Raw genomic sequence first — 22,790 nt, forward strand, 5'->3', positions numbered from 1 at the left:
CAGCAGAAAGGAGGGAGCCGCTGCGAGGACCTGGGGGCGTGCGGTCAGGGCAGGAAGGCGGGCAGAGCCTGGCTGGCATGGGTGCGGATTAGTTCAGCAGCTGTGACAGCTCCCGTTCTGATGGCATCAGCAATGACATCTGCTGACGGAGAAAGTCTTCCATGCGAAAAAGCACCATGGTGTGCTAGCTGTAAGTACTAATTGGGGGACCAAACTTTCAGGGTACCCCGAAACCTCTGTTCCTATTTGCTTCCAGTAACTAATGCTGCTTTCAGCAGTGGCAGAGCAGCTGCCTCAACTCTCCAAAAGGGCAGCCAGGCCCTCGCTCCCATCACTGCGCGAGTGGAGCTGCCCAGAGGTGGACTGTGAAGCCCACGTGCGCCACTGGGAGCTCGCTTTTGCTGGTGCCACTGCTCCAGCGCTTTGTGATAATTGTGGGAACCACAAGTGGCAGGCAGTCCCTTAAATTATTTGGCATTACCCTTAAGTACCTGATCAGTCAGGGCAATTCAGAGTTTGATGTCTAAGAGCTCTACACACCTGCAATTACTTAAATCCACAAAATTGCACCCATAGGTATGTGCAGGCACAAAAATGTTGGCATAAAATTAGAGGCCATTTCCTAAAACCTGTGCCTAAATTTTGACGATATACTATATGAGGGGTTGTTATTTTGAAATGGATTTGCGGAAAGCAATTGAAAATCTCCAGGCATCCCATCTGTGTTTAAAGTAACAACAATAACAAAACTTTAAATTAGCATAGGAGATTTAAGACATTTCAGGAAAACATTGATTAAATCTGCCAATGAAATGAATGTGTTTGGCGAGTGACCTAATTAGTGTATACTTGGTTCTTTTTCACTGCACTGCTTACCACTAATTGCTGTTCTGCTGGTCTTCTCCTGACAAGTAAGAAAAAACAAGGATGAGGGATTTGTTGAGGAAATAGTGACATTCAGTTTTAATTCATTTGAACCTGCTGCCAAGCTTAATTACGGAACTGAGAAACTGAGACCGGGAGGCCCCCAGCCGTTTAGGTTATAGGAGACGGAGATGTTCAGTGTCTGCCAGTGTATTTGGGTAGCACTTATTGCAGCTAGCTATAAACTTGTGCTTGCTGATGCTTAGCTGTTTTCTTTCCCCCACAGGTACAAAAACACTGGTTTTATTCCTTAAATTTAATTATTTAGCTCTAATGGCATCAGGCCAAAACAAAATTGCAGGCATTTTATTTCTTAGAGGAAAGGTTTAACAATTAATCTAGGTAGTCTTGTCTGGGGTTTTTTGTGTGTGTGTTTGCACGTACAAACTAGTAATATGTCATTCTACAAAAAAACCTCGGGATCCTGGAATACTTGTAGCATTGGAGTGCTGAAGTCACACTCAGTGTAAGTACACTTGAGCTGAGGGGCTCACATTAGTGATAAGTTAGTTAGTGCTGCGTCTCTCGAAGCAGCAGGGGATAACACAGCTTTCCCTATTTGTGTTTGGAGCTCTTAAAGGAAAAGGGCAGGATGCTTCATGAAATAAGGGGAAATAGTTTTGGTTTTGGTTTCCTGTGGTGGTGATGGATTCTTGGGAGCAGAGTCTGAAGATCCCGGTTTAGAATCTGAGTGTGTTCTTCATGATGTTCTGCACAAAAACTGGGGGGAAAAAAAAGTATAATCTATTGACCAGAATGTTTATGAGGCAGTGCACACACACAAAAAAAAAGAAGAAAAAAAAAAAAGCTGTGGAATTTGAGGCTAGGAGAGGGTGGGGCTGGTGGGGCTTGCACTTGTTTTTAAAAGAGAAAAAAGAAATGTAGACGTTTTCTTAGAGCAGCAGCGTCCGATTGGCAAACCCTGGTCTGAATCCCTCCCGGGAGATGCTTCCAGCCAGTCTGCTGCCTTTTCTCAGGAGGAGCCAGGGAATAGTTATCTGAGCAGGGATGGGTGCCTGAGCAGCCAAACCCGCCCGTGCTGTACCTGGGCAGCCACAGCATCCCGGCTCTGCTGGTGGGGCCAGAGGGGAGCACAGCCTCAGCCCGCTCCAGCCACAGCCTGGGCGGGAGGGAAGGACTCGGCACAGGGAGTTTGGGGATTCATTTATGCTGTGGGGAGAGCTGGAGGGGATGTTCCAAGACCCAGCTTTAGCTTCTGTGGGGACTAAACTTGATCTACCCTGAAAAGTATGTAAAACAAAACAAAAAAAACCCAAACAAAACCCCCCAAAACCCAAACAAAAAAGCCAGTGCTACTTTGTTAGTGCCCGAGACCCCAAAAAATGAAGTGAGATTATAAACAAATGAAATATGTTACTATAGGTCACCAACATAGGCTATAAACATCTACATGGAAGAACATAAACTGTACAAAAAGGCAGCATGCCTGGTTTTCTGTTATATAGCATTGCAGGGTTCTTGTAAGGATACTTGAATGCTGAAACAGCCTGGGAACTTGGCTTCCCTTGCGGCAGATTGATGTTCTTTGGACGGGTTTTCAGCCACGGAGTGATTTTGTCCTGATGTTCTGTGTGTGGTGGAGAGATGTGTCGGGAGGGGGGAGGGCCAGAAAAAGATACGTGGAATGAAAATGAACTTGAGGGAAGGAAAAAGAGCAGCTTTGCAGTGGGGCTGGGAGTAGTAATACTAGAATGCATAATGGGCAGCTAAAGATGCAAGGGTTTTTTGTCTCGAGACTCTCACTGGATCTCTGATACGGTTATATAGCCCCTTGTGCTCATTGAATAAATGTTTAGAAGTTATTCATGGTTTTAGATATTATGGACTGATGTTAATCTTCAATAATTCACTATGTTAGATGTACCTGATCTCTATAATACAACACCGGAATATTCTTACACATTCTGGTTTATATTTACAAGCAATACTAACTTAGATGTGAATACTTACCGTGCTGTCTAGAAAGTCGTATTAAAAATCATTTCCCGTCTATTACTTCATACATGAATCCTGCACTGTACACCGATGATAAATATAAAAATCTTACTGTGTTATCTGTTTTTAATGCCAATATTAAAACTTATTTTTGCACTTTTGCCTCCTAGTTTTTGGGCATGAACATGGTGAGAAATAAAAAGAAATTTAGTCTCCTGAGAAGAGCACCTTGCTATTCTAAAAAAATAATTTGCTCTGTGTTTGAGCCAAGCCATCCCATGACTTCCCAAGGCATTTCAGGTTTCCCACTTGGCAGCTCTGGCTTCTTGTCAGGGTCTCTAATCTAGCAAGATGGAAGCTGCATCTAATTGTATCTCCTCTTTCCTCCCAGAAGCTGCTCTCCCAAAGGGCAAAGGCATTGGAGAAATCCAGGGAGGACTCTTGCTCTCTTGTAGCATGTTTTTTGATTCAAAGCAGCATCAGCTTCACTGCCGCTCTGCAGTGAAGAGAGAGCTTGGATAACACTGCAAAGCAAAAACACTGCAAAGCAAAATGTGATGTAGAACAAGCTGATTTAAAAATGGCATGCTCAGTAGCAATAAAAAAGGAAAATCAAATGGGGGAGTCTGGGCCACCTCCCCAAGTTGACCAAACTCCAGTGCTCTTCTTCATGGTGGTGTTTATTAGATCTGCTGTCCCAGTGTACAGTTGTTCTAGGCTTTCCCTCAATTTGTAGTAATGCCCTACCAAAAAATTCACCCAAACCCCCAAAAACCCAGAAAACTGAGGGAAGAAAAGAACAGAAAGGTTCAGATCTTAACTTTGTTATCAAAATAGTGCTTTTCATACTCTTTAAGTAAGTCAGCAGTTTCTTTAACAATTTTGTCTGTTTCTTTTTTCTTATTTCTTTTTCATTTTCTTAAAACTTTGTGAATGAGATTTAAGCCAATAAAGCAAAAAAGTCCATGTGCACAAAATTCTTTCATCATTGGACTAACCCCTGCTTTGAGTAATGCATGCATACCAAAATAATAATAAAGAGACGTTTATAACTTGGGGGGCAAGGTGATCGCAAGCACGCACTCTTATACCTAGATTTGGTGCAGAGAGGAAGGCAATAAGGCCTCCCAGGAGCAGGAAGAAAGGCTGGCAAAAGAAATAAAAATGGATACGGCAGGAAAGCATATCTGTGGTTGCCTCCTGTATGATGTGTATTGACCTAGTAAATGGAGATGTCTGCAAAGGAGCTGCTATGCTATAAATATGCTTGTGCTAATATTATTAAAGCTTTCAGGCGGTTCAGTTTTGTCCATGTGGCTTCCCAGGGAGATGCCAAAGAGGTGGCCCCTGGCCACAGCTTGTCCGAGCAGCACGTGCCTACCTGTGCTGTAATTGCTTAATAAGATGTAGGCTGGGGTTTTCCCTGGCTGGATTGTGAAATATACGCAGCTGCCTAAATAGGTGCTTGGCGAGATTTTTAAATCTTCCTAAATCTGTTGAAGTCTTTATGAGCAAGACATTTGAATGCTGTTGAAGATCAGAGATAGCTCAGTGCTTAGAAGTTGTGAAAAGTCCATTCCTTGTCCTCTTTGCCCTCCTTTGTATCTTTAGGAAAATAAAAATACTTCCAGAGTTGTTGATATCCAGTAGGGGCTTAACAGCCCTGAGCTTCCTTGAACATACCAGTCTTGCTGGTTAAAGGAAGAAAAAATGGAGAGGAAAGAAGAGAAAATAGGAAGTGACTGGCTGATTAATAAACTAAACTAATGCAAATACTGGGAGTAGGAAAGCCACTTAAAAGCAGATGATGATCCCTTGCCAATCCCTAAGATCCAACCTCACTAAGCTGCTGTTCAGATGATACCCTGAAGCAGTTGCTGGTAGGGACCTGGCCCTTGTTCCAGCAGAGAGGGTAGCGACATGAAAGAGATGTGGTTTAACCAGGCTGCGACTTTATTATCTTACCATCTTCTAGAGCTATCTGGCAGTCACTTGTAGAGCTCAGGTTGCAATTTCTCCCTTAATTGCTCCCACCTGCTGGAAGACTGCGCTCCCTGCCCCTACACAGATGGCCCCAGCCTGCCGCAGAGACCCGCTACCTTCCTCTTCTGAAGCTTAATCCTCGTATGGGTTCAAGGGACAGGGAAAGGGTGGTGTTTTCTCATGAAACCAGCCATGGCAAGCTGTAGCTTTGTGTCCCAGGGAGGGCCATGCTGCTGCCTCCTCTTACGGAAGAGGTGGGGCAGAGCACCAGAGCTCCATGAGCGTGTGCCCTCCTGCTGCCAGGGACCTTTGATCTGTTAGGACAGGCAAAGAGCTGCCGCCTTTCTCCTTCTACTGCATACCTTCCTGCACTTTGAAGCTTCAGGTCATTGCATTTCCTTAAACCCCACTAGGTTCAGGAGGAAAGGTGTGAGAAATAGAGGTGTGATGGCTGGTGGTAGTGGTAGTGCTACTGGAAGACTATGAGACAATGTGAGAGAATAGAAAGGGTTTCCTTCTTTATTGTCGTGGTTTAACCCCAACCGGCAACTAAGCCCCACACAGCTGCTTGGTCACTCGCCCCCAGTGGGATGGAGGAGAGAATCAGAAGAGTAAAAGTGAGAAAACTCGTGGGTTGAGATAAAGACAGTTTAATAGGGAAAGCAAAAGCCGTGCACGCAAGCAAAGCAAGACAAGGAATTCATTCACTACTTCCCATGGGCAGGCAGGTGCTCAGCCATCTCCAGGAAAGCAGGCTTGCTCACGCCCCCGGTGGGATGGGGGAGAGAATCGGAAGAGTAAAAGTGAGAAAACTCGTGGGTTGAGATAAACAGTTTAATAGGGAAAGCAAAAGCCGTGCACGCAAGCAAAGCAAGACAAGGAATTCATTTTGCTTCTTGTGCACCCCCAGCCTTCTCAGTCGGTAGAGCATGGGAAGCTGAAAAGTCTTTGATTTAGTGTAAGCACTACTTAGCAACAACTAAAACATCGGTGTGTTATCAACATTATTCTCATACTAAATCCAAAACACAGCACTACACCGCTACTAGGAAGAAAATTAACTCTATCCCAGCCGAAACCACGACTTTTATAAAAATAAAATCTTTATCTATGCACATAGACATAGATAATAATGAAAATGTCTATTTATCTGTTTATGTTTCAGGTTATGGTTTTGTAGATTTTGACAGTCCAGCAGCAGCACAGAAAGCAGTAGCATCTCTCAAAGCAAATGGCGTGCAGGCGCAGATGGCAAAGGTAAGAGCAACCGTGTTATTACAGGAATATCTGAGCTGTTGGGTTAAATTTCCAAGAGTTTGTTCTACTCGGGTTTTTCTTAAGCTTTTGGATTGATTATTCCAATGTTTTTTTCATCCTTCGTCTCCAGTGCCTTATTCATCCTGTGGTTTGTCTGTGCTTTTGAGACCTGTGTCTCATGCGATGGATTCTGCTCTGATAGCGTCTCTCTGCCCCGCTCTCTGGAGAGGGTTGTAAGATGGAGAGCGCTGGAGTGGCAGAGCGGTTGGAAACGCCATTGTGCCGACTGCAGTGTGAAAGAGTTGCCTTTTCTTTGCCTCAGAGTTGTCTTCATTTGGTTCCTTTGCCTTGGAATTGTTATTCTTTTCTGATGTGCCTGGTCACTTCTCTGAGGGAGTGATTGACTGAACATAAGGAAAGTTTGTTTGATCTGCCTCGGTTTGGCTTCTCCTCTCTTTTTATGTTGAGGATGTAAATGGAAGTGTAGCAGGTTACTGAAAGAATAGTTGCTGGAGGTTGTCTGGAGGTGACTGGCGTCTGTTGTTCAGAGAGGCTGCAGGAGCCATGCTGTAGATCTCGTAGCAAGCGCAGTGAGCTTAGATACTCTGGTCCTGGAATTGTCCTTTGTCCCCAAGGAAGGGGGCTGACAGGGAGACGGGGGTTATAGTAAATGACCGTCATGTGCTCTGGCTGTTGCCTTTCTGAAGGCATAATCATGTGTCTTTGGGCTCTAGACTGTGTCAGCCAGCAAAAATAGCTGTTGCTTTGTACTTTAAAAATGCCTTGCCCTAGAATCACAAAAAGCCCTTAATATTGCTTGATTCAGTCTCTGCAGAAATGATGCCGGCCTAGAATCTCAAACAGTAAAAGCAAACAGGTAATTACAAAAACAGAGGCAAATCAACTAATAAACAATTAGTTTAATCTGAAGATTCCCATTTAAAGGAATGCTGGTGATTTAAACCTTTGTTTTTCAACAATATCATATTAAAAACATTTTTTTTTAAAACGAAAAAAAAAAAAAAATCCTTGGTGGTAAATTAGGTTCTTTTGCCTTCTACTGAATTACACTCATTGTGCCTTAAAGTAATTGGATGTATCCATGTATTTCTGTTTAATAGTGCCCCACAATGCAAGCTATGCTGTTTTATTGGCTCTTAGTTTTTATTGACATGTGGCGATAGAAAATACTTGCTTCAAATAGGTAAAAGATGGCAAGCTGAAGAATGTGAACACCTACTAAGGACTGTGCTATATTATTTCTCAGATATACTGCATCTTCTCTTGTTAAAACAGGCAATTTGACGCATTAGTCAAGCTGTGAAAAAGAAAAAGACAGGAGATATGTTTTGTCCTACTGGTGGTTATCAAATAGCCATTTCTGGAGAGGAGTAAATCTCTAACTACATAAATCTGTAAAGCTGTAGATTTAAAAATAGAGATTTACAGATTATCATATTAAAAACATTTTTTTTTAAAACGAAAAAAAAAAAAAAATCCTTGGTGGTAAATTAGGTTCTTTTGCCTTCTACTGAATTACACTCATTGTGCCTTAAAGTAATTGGATGTATCCATGTATTTCTGTTTAATAGTGCCCCACAATGCAAGCTATGCTGTTTTATTGGCTCTTAGTTTTGATTGACATGTGGCGATAGAAAATACTTGCTTCAAATAGGTAAAAGATGGCAAGCTGAAGAATGTGAACACCTACTAAGGACTGTGCTATATTATTTCTCAGATATACTGCATCTTCTTGTTAAAATACAGGCAATTTGACGCATTAGTCAAGCTGTGAAAAAGAAACCAAAGACAGGAGATATGTTTTGTCCTACTGGTTGATATCAAATAGCCATTTCTGGAGAGGAGTAAATCTCTAACTACATAAATCTGTAAAGCTGTAGATTTAAAAATAGAGATTTAAAGATAGGATTGAAAGATAAATCTATATTTGGTATTCTCATGATTCAGAACAATGAACAATTTAAGCACTTGCATGCGTGGAAATAGCAAAACAGAAGGTTAAAAACTGTGTTTTGGATTGTCCAATCTTTTGGGGGCTAAAAGCAAAATCTGATGCTTGCAGAGTGGGAAGGGCTGTACCAAAACCACTGAGGTTTGTTTTCTGGAGGATCTGTGGCAGGAGTAGTTTTTTGCCCTGCGTGATTTTGAGGTGGCTGGTGTGTACACATTTGTTTGCATAAGGCTGACTGTATTTTTATTATTTAGCCATGGTGCCTGGAATCCCAGATAGGTTCTTTTTAGTGCGTTTGATAGTTCAAGATAAATATACAACTGACTTTTCCTATCTCTGAAAAAAATAAAACTATTTAGAAAAATGGGGATTCAAAGGAAATTGAGACGATTCCACACAAAGTACCTCATACTGCTGAGAAGGCAGGAGCCTGGGAAAGCAAATCTATCTGGAGAAACATGTTAGTTCTTGCACATGTTGGAAGCCAAGTTGCATAACAGGACTGAAAGACGTTACCTGCCAGTGTCTGAATTAACAGTGAGGGGTCATAAGAGGTTTGAAGAAAGAGGGCAAGAGAATAATTTAGCCTCTGCTTCTGTAAGTTTATCCAGAGCAGTTTTGTTTCAAGAACTGCTTTAATTAATGGTGAATGGTGGCTGCTGTCAAGTGAAATCAAAGAAAAAAGAGTAAGTGTGAAGAAATTACCTAAACCTTTTGCATGCCATACCTTTAAAAAAATACGGTCAGTATCCTGTATCTTTTGTTCTGCATTGCAAAGCAGTGAAACTGCCCCGCGTAGACGCCCGGGAGAAGACTGTAACCTGTGTTCAGTGAATGTAAAAAATCTCAGTCCAGTCGTGGATGCTTTTGAATAAAGGTGAAAGAGGCATTGACCAGCTTTTGCTGTGTGCTGGCCTTCTCCAGTAGCGAGAGAAAGTATGCTGAAGTGTTGGTATAGTCTGTGATGTTTTCCTGGAGAGAAATCTTGCTCGGAAAGAGAAGTTCTTTCTCAGTTTTAACACAATATAATTTTTCTCATAGAAATCCAGGAATCTTCTTTGAAAAACAAAAAGCAGAACTGAACCCCCACCCATTTTGGCTCACAGAAGTATCTTGTGGATACTTGAGAAAAATATATTCATTTTATCGATGCTTAAATACAGCCACCTCCCTCATTTTTATAGCATTTGGACACCTTTTTGGCTGATTTTGTTTCAGAGTGCTGCCTCTGGAAGAAGGTTAAACTCTGGTGGATCAGTGCTCCAAGTCCCATCACTGTTGGAAAACTTGTTCTGTCAAGGCTAATACACCCGTAACCCTACGCAGGGAAAAACATCATTAAACATGCTTGAATCTCTTTCTTGTTCTCTTGGATGCTGTTCAGCCTGGTGTAAAGCAGTCAGGAGAGGATTCGGCTGAGGGAGAGGAACAGCAGTATTATGCCTGCAGAGGTAGTGGTGGCAGCTGGGAGGTGAGGTCTCATGGGCCCATGGACGGCTGCCTGCTTGGTGGGACAAGGACCCTCACAGCCTCCCACCCACGTGAGATCTGCGTGAGGCTCTTGTATGTGCGTGTGTTGTCACCTTGCCTCTTTAGCATTTCCCTCACACAGGTACCAAAAGCAGAAGTTTTGACTACTGCCACTGTCCTGTGTCCAATGAAATACATCTTTGTCGTCCATCATTTTCAAAAGTGCTTATTAACAATTTCATTTATTCAGAAGAATTAATGCTATGGAGCTGCTGAGTGATGGTTTCTCAGCTGGCCTGGCTTATTTTACCATGTGCTTCCTGCTTGCCTTTGGAAATAACTCAGACTTGCAGATTTGTTTGTATGTATGTAGTGCCTGCTTGTCCAGGCTCGTAGAGTCCAGGTGGTTTTTTGTTTTTGTTTTCCTACTAAAAACAGCACAGCTGATATGCCACTGGATAATCTCACAGGAATTATTGATTTGTTTGTCTCTTTGTGCTAGGGACTACACAAACACGATACAGAAAAGACAGTGCTTATGTGCATGGTTCATACATCAGTTTGGGTTTTTCCATCTGCTACTTGTCTGCATTTTCTAGAAAAATGTTATAGACAGAACATGGAAAATTAATAAGGAGAGTCTTAGTAATATGGGAGTTGGCTCAGACAAGTAGGCAAGGAAGATAGTGCACATTAAAAACTTATCAATGTTCTAATAAAATCTGTAGCCACATCTATTCTTGGGATTTGCAAGTCCTTCACCCAGAATTACATATTCATGAGGACACTTCTTAATCTGCTTTATATGTAAGCTTTTAATGACGCCGAGGAGTCTAAATCACCTGAAGAATTAATAGAAGTCTGTTGTCTAAATAAATTTGAGCGTCTGAACTTCTGTCAGCTTGAAGTTGGTGGACGGTGCAATCAGTTTATACCTTCACGGACATTTTGGGGTACTCTCTACCATCTTTTATTTCCAGTTCTAGTCTGCTGTAAGATTATGTAAAGTGGAAGTTCACGCAAACGTAGGTTCTTGCAGAGAGTATATGATAGCTTCTTTAGTATCTAGCAGGCCATCAAGAGTGTTGAAACACCAAGAAGGTGTTTTCAATCCTGCTGTTATTCCAAGTGCATTTATATGGATTAAAAAATGTATTTGATGATGTGTGTCTTCTCTGGGTTTTCCTTTTGTATGTATAATGCATTTAGACATTGTCAGCACCTGTGTGAGAAATGTGGACATTGAAGAAATATTTAATTACCATTGGCAGTTGTCTAAGTCCAAGGAACATCTCTTGACTACTCTGCTGCAGTAATTGCCGTGCAGAGGGCACACTGAAGGAGCTGGTTCTGAAAAAGGACTGTGCCAATAGGCTGTGATCTGTTTTGCTCGACAAGGGAATTACAGAATGTGATTTTGCTTCTTGTGTGACATTTTTCTCATCTCTGTCATGCAGAAGCTTAAATACAGGGAGTAATCACCATCTAGGTGAAACATAAAAGGGAGCTGTTTCCCACAGAACAGAGCCAAGCGTAAGAGCTTCTGAAGAGGTACAGAGGTACTGGTTGCTCTATAGTTAAATAGACAGTTTTTCTCCAAGGACCAAGGAAAAGGAAATCCCACAGAAGAATCTTATTTCTTTTCCAGGCTTTTGCGTAGGTTTCAGGAATTGCTCTGGTATGAGTCAGCTGACCAAATAAGTCCATTCTGCCTGCTCATTTTTCAGCTTCATTTTCTCTTCTTTTTAAATGACTTCCCTTTTTTCTCTGTCATATACCAATACTCTAAAGGGCTGTTCCTTAAAATGGAAACTGCAGAAAATGGAAAGACTCTCCAGTGAAAGCCCTTATTCCTAATTTTTTTTTTAATCTAGATTTTAAATGGAAAATTTTAATTCTCTGTATTTTGCAGTTTAAAAGTTCATGAAAATATTTAATAAAAATGCTATCCTTACAAAATATGAAATACGGCCTACACACTGAGCATCTGATACACTGAATCCCACAAGTGGTTTCTTAATTCTAATTTCTAATGATTGAAATGTCTGCAGATTTTAGCTAACCAAACTTCAGGATACTGGTTGTTTGCATTTTTTGGACAATATTTGTGGATAACAGCCTTATTGACTGAGTTAAATTTCCTTCTGATACCAAACCAAGACGCTAGGATTTTGAGAGTTCAATTTTGAAATTGTCAGGCTTCGTTTTAATCCTGTTCTTTAATTATCTGATTTCCACCACCACCCCCAGCAAACTGTTCTATGAAGTCAAATATTTGTATTGGCTCTTTAAAATGATTTTCTTGATTTGCTGCTAGAACAGGAGTTGGTGACTCTGGGAACCCCGGCGTGCTCAGCACCATAGGAGAGGCTGAGAACTGGGCTGTGCTGATGCTGGCCACCTTCCGCGTTGTTTCCGAACAAATTGCACAGCCAGGCGTGGGCTGCTGCTTCACCAGTTGTCAGAGACATTTGGCACAACTGTGTGTATGTGTGTGGAGCACTCTGCAGTGAACACTCCTCTTATCTTCCTAAAATGTTAACTGTCTCTCCCTGTGTTTATGCACGGTACATGCTGACTGACCAATGCTGACCTGAATCGATAACGATCCTGGGTTAAATGGCAATGAAAAATTATAGCTGGGAGGAAGTGAAAGGTGGTTCGGTTTAGATCTGTAAATTATGGGTGCCAGTGTCTCTCTCCTTTGATGTCTTTTACCAATTCAACCATACCAAAGGAGTCCTGCAGAAGCAATAACCACAAGCCCAACAGTTTCATATAGTGCTGCTTATCAAAGCCATGCCCTCCTCATCCTCTCCTGCCTGTTTACCTGTGTTGTTTTGCATAAACTGGCTTTCACTCTTATAATGGGGAATTGTAGTTTCCCAGCTGGAGCTGGCCCTTAAATGCAGGTTTTGTAAATACAGGACGTTTTTTCATTCTTTAAAGGATAGTGATTGATGAAGTAAAGGCATTGAAGAGATGCTAAATTATTTCTTTGTATCAGGTTTTATCACAAAATATCTTAGGAAGATACGCCTTTCTAAACCTGGAAGTTTTTTTACCAGATGAAACACTCTCAATTCAGGATTCAAATCACAGATGTGCTATAGCAAAGTGCTAACTTTAAATCTCAGATGATCTGCAGTAGCAGATGATTGTGTCTTATGAGCTTTCTAGACAATCAAGACTAAAGCAGTGAGCAGCTTTATAAGAAACAGCTAATGTGATGGATCGGGGTGATAGTGAAGATACATGACCCTAATGGAAGGACTTCATAGCCTCATCGAGCCTGGAAAATTTCACGCTTCTACCTGAGAACTATATGGTAGCCACTGTGAAATGAGCTTATGATCCTGTTCCTGCTTTTAGATGCACGTTCACAAGCCAACATAGAATGCATTAGCTGGAGCCATTCTTGAAAGAAGAACATCAGGTAATCCTGGGGATATTAAAATCCAACTGTCTTTTCAGACTTGCATGTATTACTCCTAAAAACATGTAGGTCAGTATGAAAGGGAGTGTGCATCGGCAGTGCTTGTACCACACCTGCCAAATTTATACACAAAAATTTCTTTGGGCGTTTTCAGAAGTGCTTAACTTAGCATAATTCTACTCTCTAGAAGTGAATGGGACTTTACTGTTGATTAATGGAGAGGAATTAGGTCAGTGCTATGTTCCTTTGTTCCCAAAAATCTTAGCTCAGCACCTTTCTTAACCACTAAGTTAGCTTAGAAAATCTTACGGCACATACAATCATGTTTATTCTCTAGCTATCACCTCAAATAGACCTTGCCATGGTATTTTACTTCCCTTTTCAAGCACTGCTTTAGTTTCTAGATTGACTTGATTTTTTTCATACTGTAACTTCATCTAAGATTAAAACATTCCTCTGCCTTTGAAAATTGCAATGTAAATAATCAGTAAATATATCTACCTCCATGCTACTAATGCCCTGCACCACAGAACAGATGCTGATAAGTGAAAGATGTAGCCAACTTTTAGGCTGGAGAATAATGGAATTACTGGGTTCTTTTCAGGTTATGAACTTCAGCCAAACAAGAATTGGCCTTTTTTCATAAATACACATTGTTCTTGACTTTCCTCTGACTTGGAACACATTTGAATTGGTAATAATACAGCTGAAATCCACAGAGCTTTGGCAATTTAAGCTGGAGAGAAGAATGGGGCTCCCTATCTTTAGCACTCACATAGCTATACATCTTGGAAGCTCTTACGCACTCTTTGCAAACCCTTTATGTTTTCAGAACAGGAAATCTGAGTCCTGCAAATGAGTTAAACACTGGAGTCAGATTAATTCTTTTTACCCTCCGTACTCAGGAAACTCCAAACGCCCCACGGAGGAGTTTATCCGACCACAACTATGCAGCTTGGGAATCTGCAGCTCAGACTGAGAGAAACTATGTTCTAAATTCAGTAAGCACATCTTTACTCACCAGGAAAAACCCAGTGCACTCTGAAATGATCAAAACCCTGTGGTTTTAGAAAATATTACTGTGGTAGAAAATGGACGTAGCCCTTCTTTCAGTGACATATCATTTAATCATGTTCTTCTGTAGCTCAGCATGAGGACAATGCTTTTGTAAGGTGAGAAACAAAAAATCATTGTATCTAGCATGCTTCCTCAGGAGGAGGAGGAGATGATGATTCACATGACCACCAGCAGGAGGATATGTGCATGCTTTTTGGGGTACCACTTAGCTGGACAGAGACACAGATTCCACAAAGCAATGCGATTTGTGTGAAAATCAGGCCACTTTCAGATTATTTTGTTTGATTTGGAAAGCAGGTGTGCAAACTTCAGTAGCATTTCTTCTGAGTTGATGTGAGTGCCTGTGTAACAACTCATCAGTCTGGAAATACACAGGTGCGTATTCTGCCAGTAAACACAAATCTACTAGTAATATGCATAGATATTCCCTGTGCACATATGCACCCCCCTCGGAACATCTGAATGTTACTGTATTAGTGAATACTCTGCTTGTTATTTCCTTATTAATTAATGTCTTCCATTCAACCGACGTGTCTGAGTGGTTTGGCTGTAATCTAAATAAATTTAGGTTTAGATGTGATTTTGTTCAGTAATGAATGATAATTTTTGTCGCTGGAAAAAACCCTCTATTTTTCCATTGTATAAAATTATCAGATTAGGCTCTCCTCATGATACATACAACAAACTGAGTCATGATGGCAGCTCATTGAATTTTTTAGTCCTTGGACCTTCCCTTTATCTATTTGTGCTCAGAAAGGGAGGTTATGATGATATGAAGGATTGAAGTCTATTTGCAGTCACATTAGACTAACTTTGATGTAATCAAAATACATGTAAGTGATATAAGAATGTAAAACCGTCCATATCGAGCCAGAAGAAAGGTCTCCCTGACATCTGATTCTCTTTCTGATAGTACGCTATAGCACTTGCCAACAGAGGAGTACAAGAACCAGGCAAGCATCTGAGGATACTTCCCCAGAGTGCTCTCCTAACCACCAGCAATTTGCAATTTGGGGTTTCCTGAGCTTGTCTTGAACAGCCTTCTGTAGAACTGCCTCCTCACCCCCAAATAAAGAATTTATCCTGCCTTTTTTGCATTTAAAATTTTGGCAGCACAACATGCAGCCATAAGAAATTCTTCAGTTTAACTATATGTTCTTCGAAGAACCATCTCCTTTGCTTGCTCCAGACCTGCAATGTTGATTTAATTGATTGCCTGCTAATTCTTGTATTGGAAGAGGCAGAAGGCTCTTGTTCCCTATGAATCTTTTTCATGCCACTTACAATTTTATAAAATGCAATCATAGCTTCCCTTAATCCCTGTTCTTTTTCCACTTTTAAGAAAGATAGGTCAGGTTGTGCATGCGTAAATAAGGATGCGGTTCTTAGAAGCAAGGAGCAGTTGCTAAGTAATGAACATGAAGCATGGTAAAGTGTTTTTGTAATGCGAGAGCACAGCTGATAGGAAGCTTAGAGGGTCATTTTATATCAATATGCTGGACATGAGTTGAGTATTGCTGATGCTGTGTAGGGCTGCAGCCTGGGAAACGGGAAAATGGACACACAGAGGAAGGGTACATTTGGCTGATATCGGATATTTTGTAAGGCGTACCTCATTTTGTACAAGGATAAATGCACATAGCTGATTAAATCTAGGAAGATCAATTTTTAGATAAGAACTGTCAGCTTTAGAAAAACATACCCCAGAAATAATTGAAGTGTTAAAAAAAAGTAACATAACTATTCCTTTAAAACAGCAAGTGAAGAACGTACAACCCCAAGTATGAGGTCATACTTTCAATGTTGTGTCAAAAGGAAATATACCACCCCCCCAAAAAAAAATCTGTGTATAAATAAGGCATTATAAATGCCTGCCTTAAATTCCGAGATTGTTTGATCTCAGCTTTCCTTAAATCTTAAATCAAATTAATGTCTATCGTATTGCTGAACAATACCTGAAACTAATGTCACCGGTGGATCAATGTCTGGCCAATTCTGTCAGCAGGCTTGAGGACATTACCTTTGCCAGGGACTACTATAAGTAGCCCTGTGCATTTTATCTTGCGCTCACTGCTTGGGCATGACGTTACCAGCAACACTGCAGCACATGCCTTCATATCTAAAAGGAGAGAAGGACTGCAGCAGATCTCATGCTGTGCAGATGAATCCTTTTTTAGGAAGGATTCACTGCTTGATGATGTTACCAGCAACACTGCAGCACATGCCTTCATATCTAAAAGGAGAGAAGGACTGCAGCAGATCTCATGCTGTGCAGATGAATCCTTTTTTAGGAAGGATGTATATTAATGCTGTTCTGCTTTCCCTAGTGCTCACAGAGGAAAATTACCCTTTTATAAGCCATAGTCCAAAATGGTGGACACATGGGAGAACCTAGGGACCCTAAATTGCTAGTTTCTCTAGCTGTGTAGGCAGAAGGAGTCTTTGTTTGATTCCCAAGAAACCTATACAAGGGTATGTCCTGGGGACCTCTGGGGCGTTTACAACTACTGAAGACACCCCTTTACACCGCAGTAATGAAGGTACAACAGTTATTTCCTGTACTACACCTCATAACTTCACAGTCTCAAAAACTATGGAGAGCAATGAAAACTTTGATGATAGCAGCTGTAAATGCATTTTTGTAGTTGGAAAAGTTGGACCTCCCCTGGGTGAACACAGAATTAGAATGGATATAATATTCGATAGGAGGTATATTTTCCCCATGTTATAATGGATATAACTTTGCTTATTTGGGTGCCAGTAAGTAACAAAGCGGGGTGTGTTCAATAATTACCACTCGTCAATCATCTGCAATCTTGCTCTTTTTATCAAGAATCAAAAAGGAAAAGAAATAGTGAAGAAAGGGAGTATGAGATGCTTCATTTCTAAAGTCAGAAAATTTTGGCGTTGTGACAATTAAGGCTTGGTGCTGGAAAGCTTGACTTTGAATTCCTTAGAACAAGTGGACATACCTTTCTGAGAGTTGTCACTGAAGTCTGTGACTCAGATGTCATTTCTTCATGCAGCTAAATCATTCTTGGTTCTTAAATGCAGCTGATAGGTAAAGAAAGAGAAGATACCTTGAAGAAAGGCATAGTTGATAAGTATTCAAGTAACTATATTTATATAAATGTATGCACACATTTATAGATGATCATTTAGAAATATTGTTGAGAAAATTCTCTAATGTAATGCAATTCTCATGAGTAGCAAAAAGTATTACAGTGGTATTTTTATAGTATGTAGTGTTGGAGTGCGGCTATTTACTAGTAATTCTTCTAAGCACTGGGAATAAAATGCTGTGTGTTTTTTAGGAATGTGCTGTAGGAATAGGAAGGAAATTGGAGGTAAATTAAATCTTGGTCACATTCAGCCAGTATTTTTTCCATCTGTCAGCAAAAACTGGCAAAAACCAAAACAACAACAAAATTGTAAAGTCTGAGATGAGATTTAGTGATTTACTGTCCGCTTTAATTGTGCCTATGGCTTGAAGTAGAGCTACACAGCCTCAGGGTTTCCCAGATATTTCTGAAACTTATTTGTCCATTTTGCATAAAAGGTTATGATCCCACCATTTATCTAAAAATTTTCCTAGTCACCTACTCCAATTATAGCTTGTTATGGAACACCAGGACCATTTATATGGCTGCGTTGCTTTATTATAGCGACGCAGCATAAAACAGCATGTGGAGTCCGTGCAGGGGGAGGGTCTTTGCAGTGTCTTAACTTCCAAAAAAATCTTTTCCCTTGCTTAAAAACTGTTCATCAGTGAAAGGTCACCTATCGCTAATAGCGTGACCTAATTCACATCAGACCACCTTCCTACTGTACAGCACATTTCAAATAGTATCATTGTGGGTTTGGTAAAGGAGCTAGAACCGCTCCAAACCAGGTGGAAAACTGGCTGTAATGGGGTTGCCAAGGTCTTGCTGCCTTGCCCTCTCTCCTGGTGCTGCTGGGCCTACGGTAATGGAAATGTTTCCCTTTCAGAATAAACATTTCATTAGCTGAAATACATAATGGCTTACTTCTCATATGATCAATCTTCTAATTCTTCTTGAACTCAGGCTTTCTACGTTCAAAAGGAGTGTTGGATAGACTCTGCTCTGCTTTGCTTGAAGTTCAAATAAATAGTTTAACCTTGCATGAGTGCGCTGTTGCATGCTATTCACTTCTCTTGAGTGTATAAGTAATTTCCAGATTGGCTTACGGGAGTACGTTGAGGAGGCTGGACATTTTATATCAGTCAGCAATTAGGTTAGTTACCAGGGTACCTCTCTGTACTCCTGTAAGTGACTACTGTACTGGCTCTCTTTGATCGCAAGACATCTGGGAAGCCTGGTACAGGCTTACCTAAAGGACACGGTCTGACAAAGTAGCAACTTAGGCACTTTCCTCCTGGGAGCATCATCTAGTACCTTATCCTTTATACTGGATTTTACTAAAGGTTTCTTCGTTTCTTTAGTCAGAGGTCTTTTGAATTTGTAGTAGCTGAGACCTGAAACACTTTATACTGTGATGAAAATCTCTCACAAAACACAGCCCTCTCATGTCACCTGGTCTTAACGGTCCATAGATCACCTCAGGCATTGAGCGATACCTGTAAATACTATTTATTGCCTGTTTGCTGGTATTTCTTTGATCACCCCTTATGTGTTAGTCTTTCACTTAATATTTTGGAAATTTTTCAGTGATCTTGCCCTTCACAAATGTCTTTCCTTCTATGCCATCCCCCTTTGTTCCTATGCGAATGCAGTCTTTTCACTTCAGTCTTTTCCACCTCTGTCGATCCACATGAAGCATTTCTAAACCAGAATGATATCCCATTTGCATCCTTCCTTTTGCTATTGTAAACACACCGCATTCTTTTTAGGATATTCCTACACACTTCCAACCATCCTGTTGCAGTTACATGAATTTTGGATCTGAGCTGGCTGGATGTTGCACAAGGCAGGCAAAATCTCTCTTCTAGGAGAGACCAGTTTTCTTGTGATATTCCACTGATCAATAGCCCTTTTCTATAAGTTTTCCACTTCCAATCCATCTTTCTTGAACGTGGTTGAGCAGAGCTGTACACTATTTTTCAGAGAGGGTCTTTGCAGTGCTGTAGTACCATCTCTTAGTTGGGCAGTACCTTGCCTAATAGGTATTTTTTACTACCTTTTAGTCAATTGATGAGCCCCCTAGATTTTGCAGAATTTCTTCGAGTTTTTTCTGCAAACTCTGCAGAAACTCTTATTTTTAGCAAGTGTATAAACTGCATTATCTTGCATGTTGAACTGTTAAATTTCATTTGCTCTCTTAAAGTTAAATCTCAGAATGCTTTACCAGGTTTTGACTCAAATGCAGATGTTATATTTTATAAGTGCAAGTTTTAAAGTGACCCTTCAAGTGTTTGCAAATGTTCATAGCTAAAGGTCTGTTCTTTATCTTGTCTTTAGTGATTATATCAACTGGTTGGCTGTTGTTTAACACCATAAATGTGACAGCTCAGTATCTTGACTTGTGCTAGAAAAGTCTTGCCAGGTGTCCTATAGCTTAATTTCTAGCTGTATATAATTCAAAAAATATAGTAAGCTAAATAGGAGATATAGAAAATAAGTTAAATGTGTGTGTTTCTAAACTTTAAATGCTTTCTAAAATGCTGCATTTCACAAAGAAAAGTGGAAATGAGAAAATGCCAGTAGTGGGTAGATGAGTTCCTAACATATTAAATCTTGGTATTTTTGCTCTAAGGAACATTTACTTCAATCGTGATAAAATTTCTCATGCTTTAAGAAACGAGGATTAGGTTCCCTGGGGTTGGCAGGTTTTTATTACCTTTAAGATTATTTAAAAAAAACAACCCTCCAACAACTTTATATTATCTATGCAGATATTTCACTGCTAAAAAGTTTTAACATGAAGATAGAATGGTGAGAAATATAGGCCTGAGTTATAAATCTGTAAGAAGCAAATGGGTATTTTACTACTTCTCCTTTCATGTTTTTGGTTGCTTGGGATTTTTTTGTCAGAATTACTGTTCACATAAATATTACATGGAGAAAAACCTTGAGACATGCAAAACATATTTGCTAAGAGAATGATCTACCCTGTTCAAATTGGCACTCTTGAGAGATGCACTCTTGAGATATATTTGTGTCTAATATTTGTTTTAGACAACTAGAAATCTTGCTGCCCAATATCAATATCCAGATGACAGATACATGTACAAATATTTTTCAGGGAATCAAGTTCAGTTGTTTTAAGACAGAACTTGATTTTTGTGAGCAGGAGCTCAAATCTGGAAATTTGGATGATTTAGATGACCCTCAGCCTTGTTGGTGCTACCACTTCTAATCATGTTTAAAAATAAAATTGCTCAGAGCTACAGAGCAGTGATTTGTGGTTCTGAAGTTTGCCAGTTTAGAATACAGACCTATATTTTGGACCCAAAGTTAACAGATGCATTCAGCATACAATACTGGTATACAAAGTCTTCTGTTAGGAAGATGTGCTGGATTGTTTCAGGATTTTGGCATCCTGATTCCCTAGCTGATATTTCACCTGTGTAAAATACTTTGCTGCCTCATCTGTGCTTATTGTCTTCTTTTGCAGCAGAAATGCAAAGTATCGGGGGTTTTTGATCAATAAATGATCTCTGTTGATCTTTTCATTTTAATTCCATTAGCACTTGTTCTTAATTTTTGTTTCAAAAACAATAATCCAAGACAGTGTGTATTGCTTACTTGATATTGCTCTGCTTGGTCATCAATAATGTAACCACCCCCACTTAACATATTTGTTAAAAAAAATAAAAAACCAATTTTTTTTCTTTAAAAACAAACAACAAACATTGGTTTTGTATAGACCTTGTTTTTATTTTTCACCCTTAGTGGCGTGGCGCAAGATTTTATTCTGGAAGAATTTAGGAATGAGGGGTCAGATTTGCCTTTAAAACTCAAGTCCCAGCTAGAGGAAAATATCTTTATTAAATCATTCCACAAAATTCTTGTGTCTGTCAGTGGCAGCCCTGCATGCCTACTGTGGATAGTTTGAAGCAGAAAGGCAAAGCTGAGATAACAGAATTTTTTTTCTTTAAAAACAAACAACAAACATTGGTTTTGTATAGACCTTGTTTTTATTTTTCACCCTTAGTGGCGTGGCGCAAGATTTTATTCTGGAAGAATTTAGGAATGAGGGGTCAGATTTGCCTTTAAAACTCAAGTCCCAGCTAGAGGAAAATATCTTTATTAAATCATTCCACAAAATTCTTGTGTCTGTCAGTGGCAGCCCTGCATGCCTACTGTGGATATAGTTTGAACCAAAGGCAAAGCTGAGATAACAGAATCGTGCCCGGAGGTCAGCTTGGCCCATCAAGCTGGAACTGAAATCTAAGAGGCTGGCCTTCTGGGCAGCTCTCAAGTTATCAGCCACAGTCAGTGATGTGCGCGTTGGCCCGCTGAATGCACAAACCGTCTCCTCCCTCACAAATCTGGAGAGTTAAAAGGAGGTGCAACTGAGGCATGTTGGGACCTAGGTAAGGTTCCAGCAGTTTCTTCAAGAACCACTTTTGAAAGAGGATTGCATCTGATTTGTATAAGCACTGTACATTAAGGCAAATATTTCAGCTTTTTTAAGCCAGCTTAGACTTTCCAAAAACAGTCTTAACAAAGTAGAAACCCTCAGTTAATCTGCTAGCTGCAAAGTAGAGGTCGATAGCTTCTTACAGACTGCAGAGTTTAGAAAAGAAGCCTCGTTAACCAAAGCTGGCCATCCAGTGCCCTCTCAGACCATTACTGTGTGCTAAGTCCTGTGTTGTTCAAGCTGAAACAGTAGCACCAAGAACATCATTAACTTGTACCGCTCACTTTAAGTGTAAAGATTTTATTTCTAGATGGTAAATGACAGATCAGATCAGAGAGCAACTGTGAAAAGGTGTAAAGGTTCTGACACATCAACAAATTATTTCAAAGTAATAAATTGGTGATTTATCGTTCCTTTCCTGAAGGATAAACTACCTCAAATTTCTGCCTGTATTTTCAGAAAAATATGCATGTAGATGGTTTCTGAAAAGTGGCTGATGTGCAATAACTTGTTCTTGGGCCAAAGTCCTGCAGTATGCACAGGTTTAATTTTAGTGGTCTGTGATGAGTAGGCCATGTCCTGGCTGAATACTGTGAATTAGTAAATAAGTAATTTAGTACAAGTGATTTAGGTTAAAAGGTATTGCATCTATTTAACAAATGTGCTTTCTATTCTCCATTACTTCAGCACCAACTCTGTGCATAGCTCTGTAGATGGTACAAATTACAATCCAGTGCTTGCAGTGAATAAAATACTTAGTGTAGGAGAAGATATTGGGATGCCTTGGCCAGAAGTTGATTTCAGACATTATGTATTGTTTCTGCTCATGTGTACGTGCACGCTTGCCTGCCTCGCACACGTGCATTCAGGGAGAGAGAGAGATGAAAAGGTCAGATGCTGGTTATGGATATGATCTTTGTTCATCTTGCTGTGCTGATGAAGTTTTGTTGATTGAATGTAAATATGCCTTAACTCTTCCACAGCTTGTACATCAAAGAGAACATTATTATAGAGAAGACAGGCATTTGTCGGTACAATGGAAGTAATACTGGATGTGCAATACTGTTTAGAGGTGGTGCATGGTGTTGTCTGGATATATTTGCATCTAAATGAGCTGAGCATTTCTTTTCATACAGCTTTGATTTACCT

General features: G+C 40.3%; 1 protein-coding gene across 2 annotated transcripts in view; it reads left to right on the plus strand.

Moving 5' to 3' along the window:
• Positions 1 to 22,790, plus strand: part of RBMS3 (RNA binding motif single stranded interacting protein 3) — a 450,305-nt gene that overhangs the window by 186,157 nt on the left and 241,358 nt on the right. For both annotated transcript variants that reach the window (XM_009288628.2, XM_009288627.1), the window contains one exon: positions 6,029 to 6,120. In XM_009288628.2, coding sequence (XP_009286903.1) covers positions 6,029 to 6,120 — 92 coding nt within the window. The remainder of the gene's footprint in view (positions 1 to 6,028; positions 6,121 to 22,790) is intronic.

The sequence above is a fragment of the Aptenodytes forsteri genome, unplaced genomic scaffold (genome assembly GCF_000699145.1).
Source record: "Aptenodytes forsteri isolate BGI_AS27 unplaced genomic scaffold, ASM69914v1 Scaffold9, whole genome shotgun sequence".
Lineage (NCBI taxonomy): Eukaryota > Metazoa > Chordata > Aves > Sphenisciformes > Spheniscidae > Aptenodytes > Aptenodytes forsteri.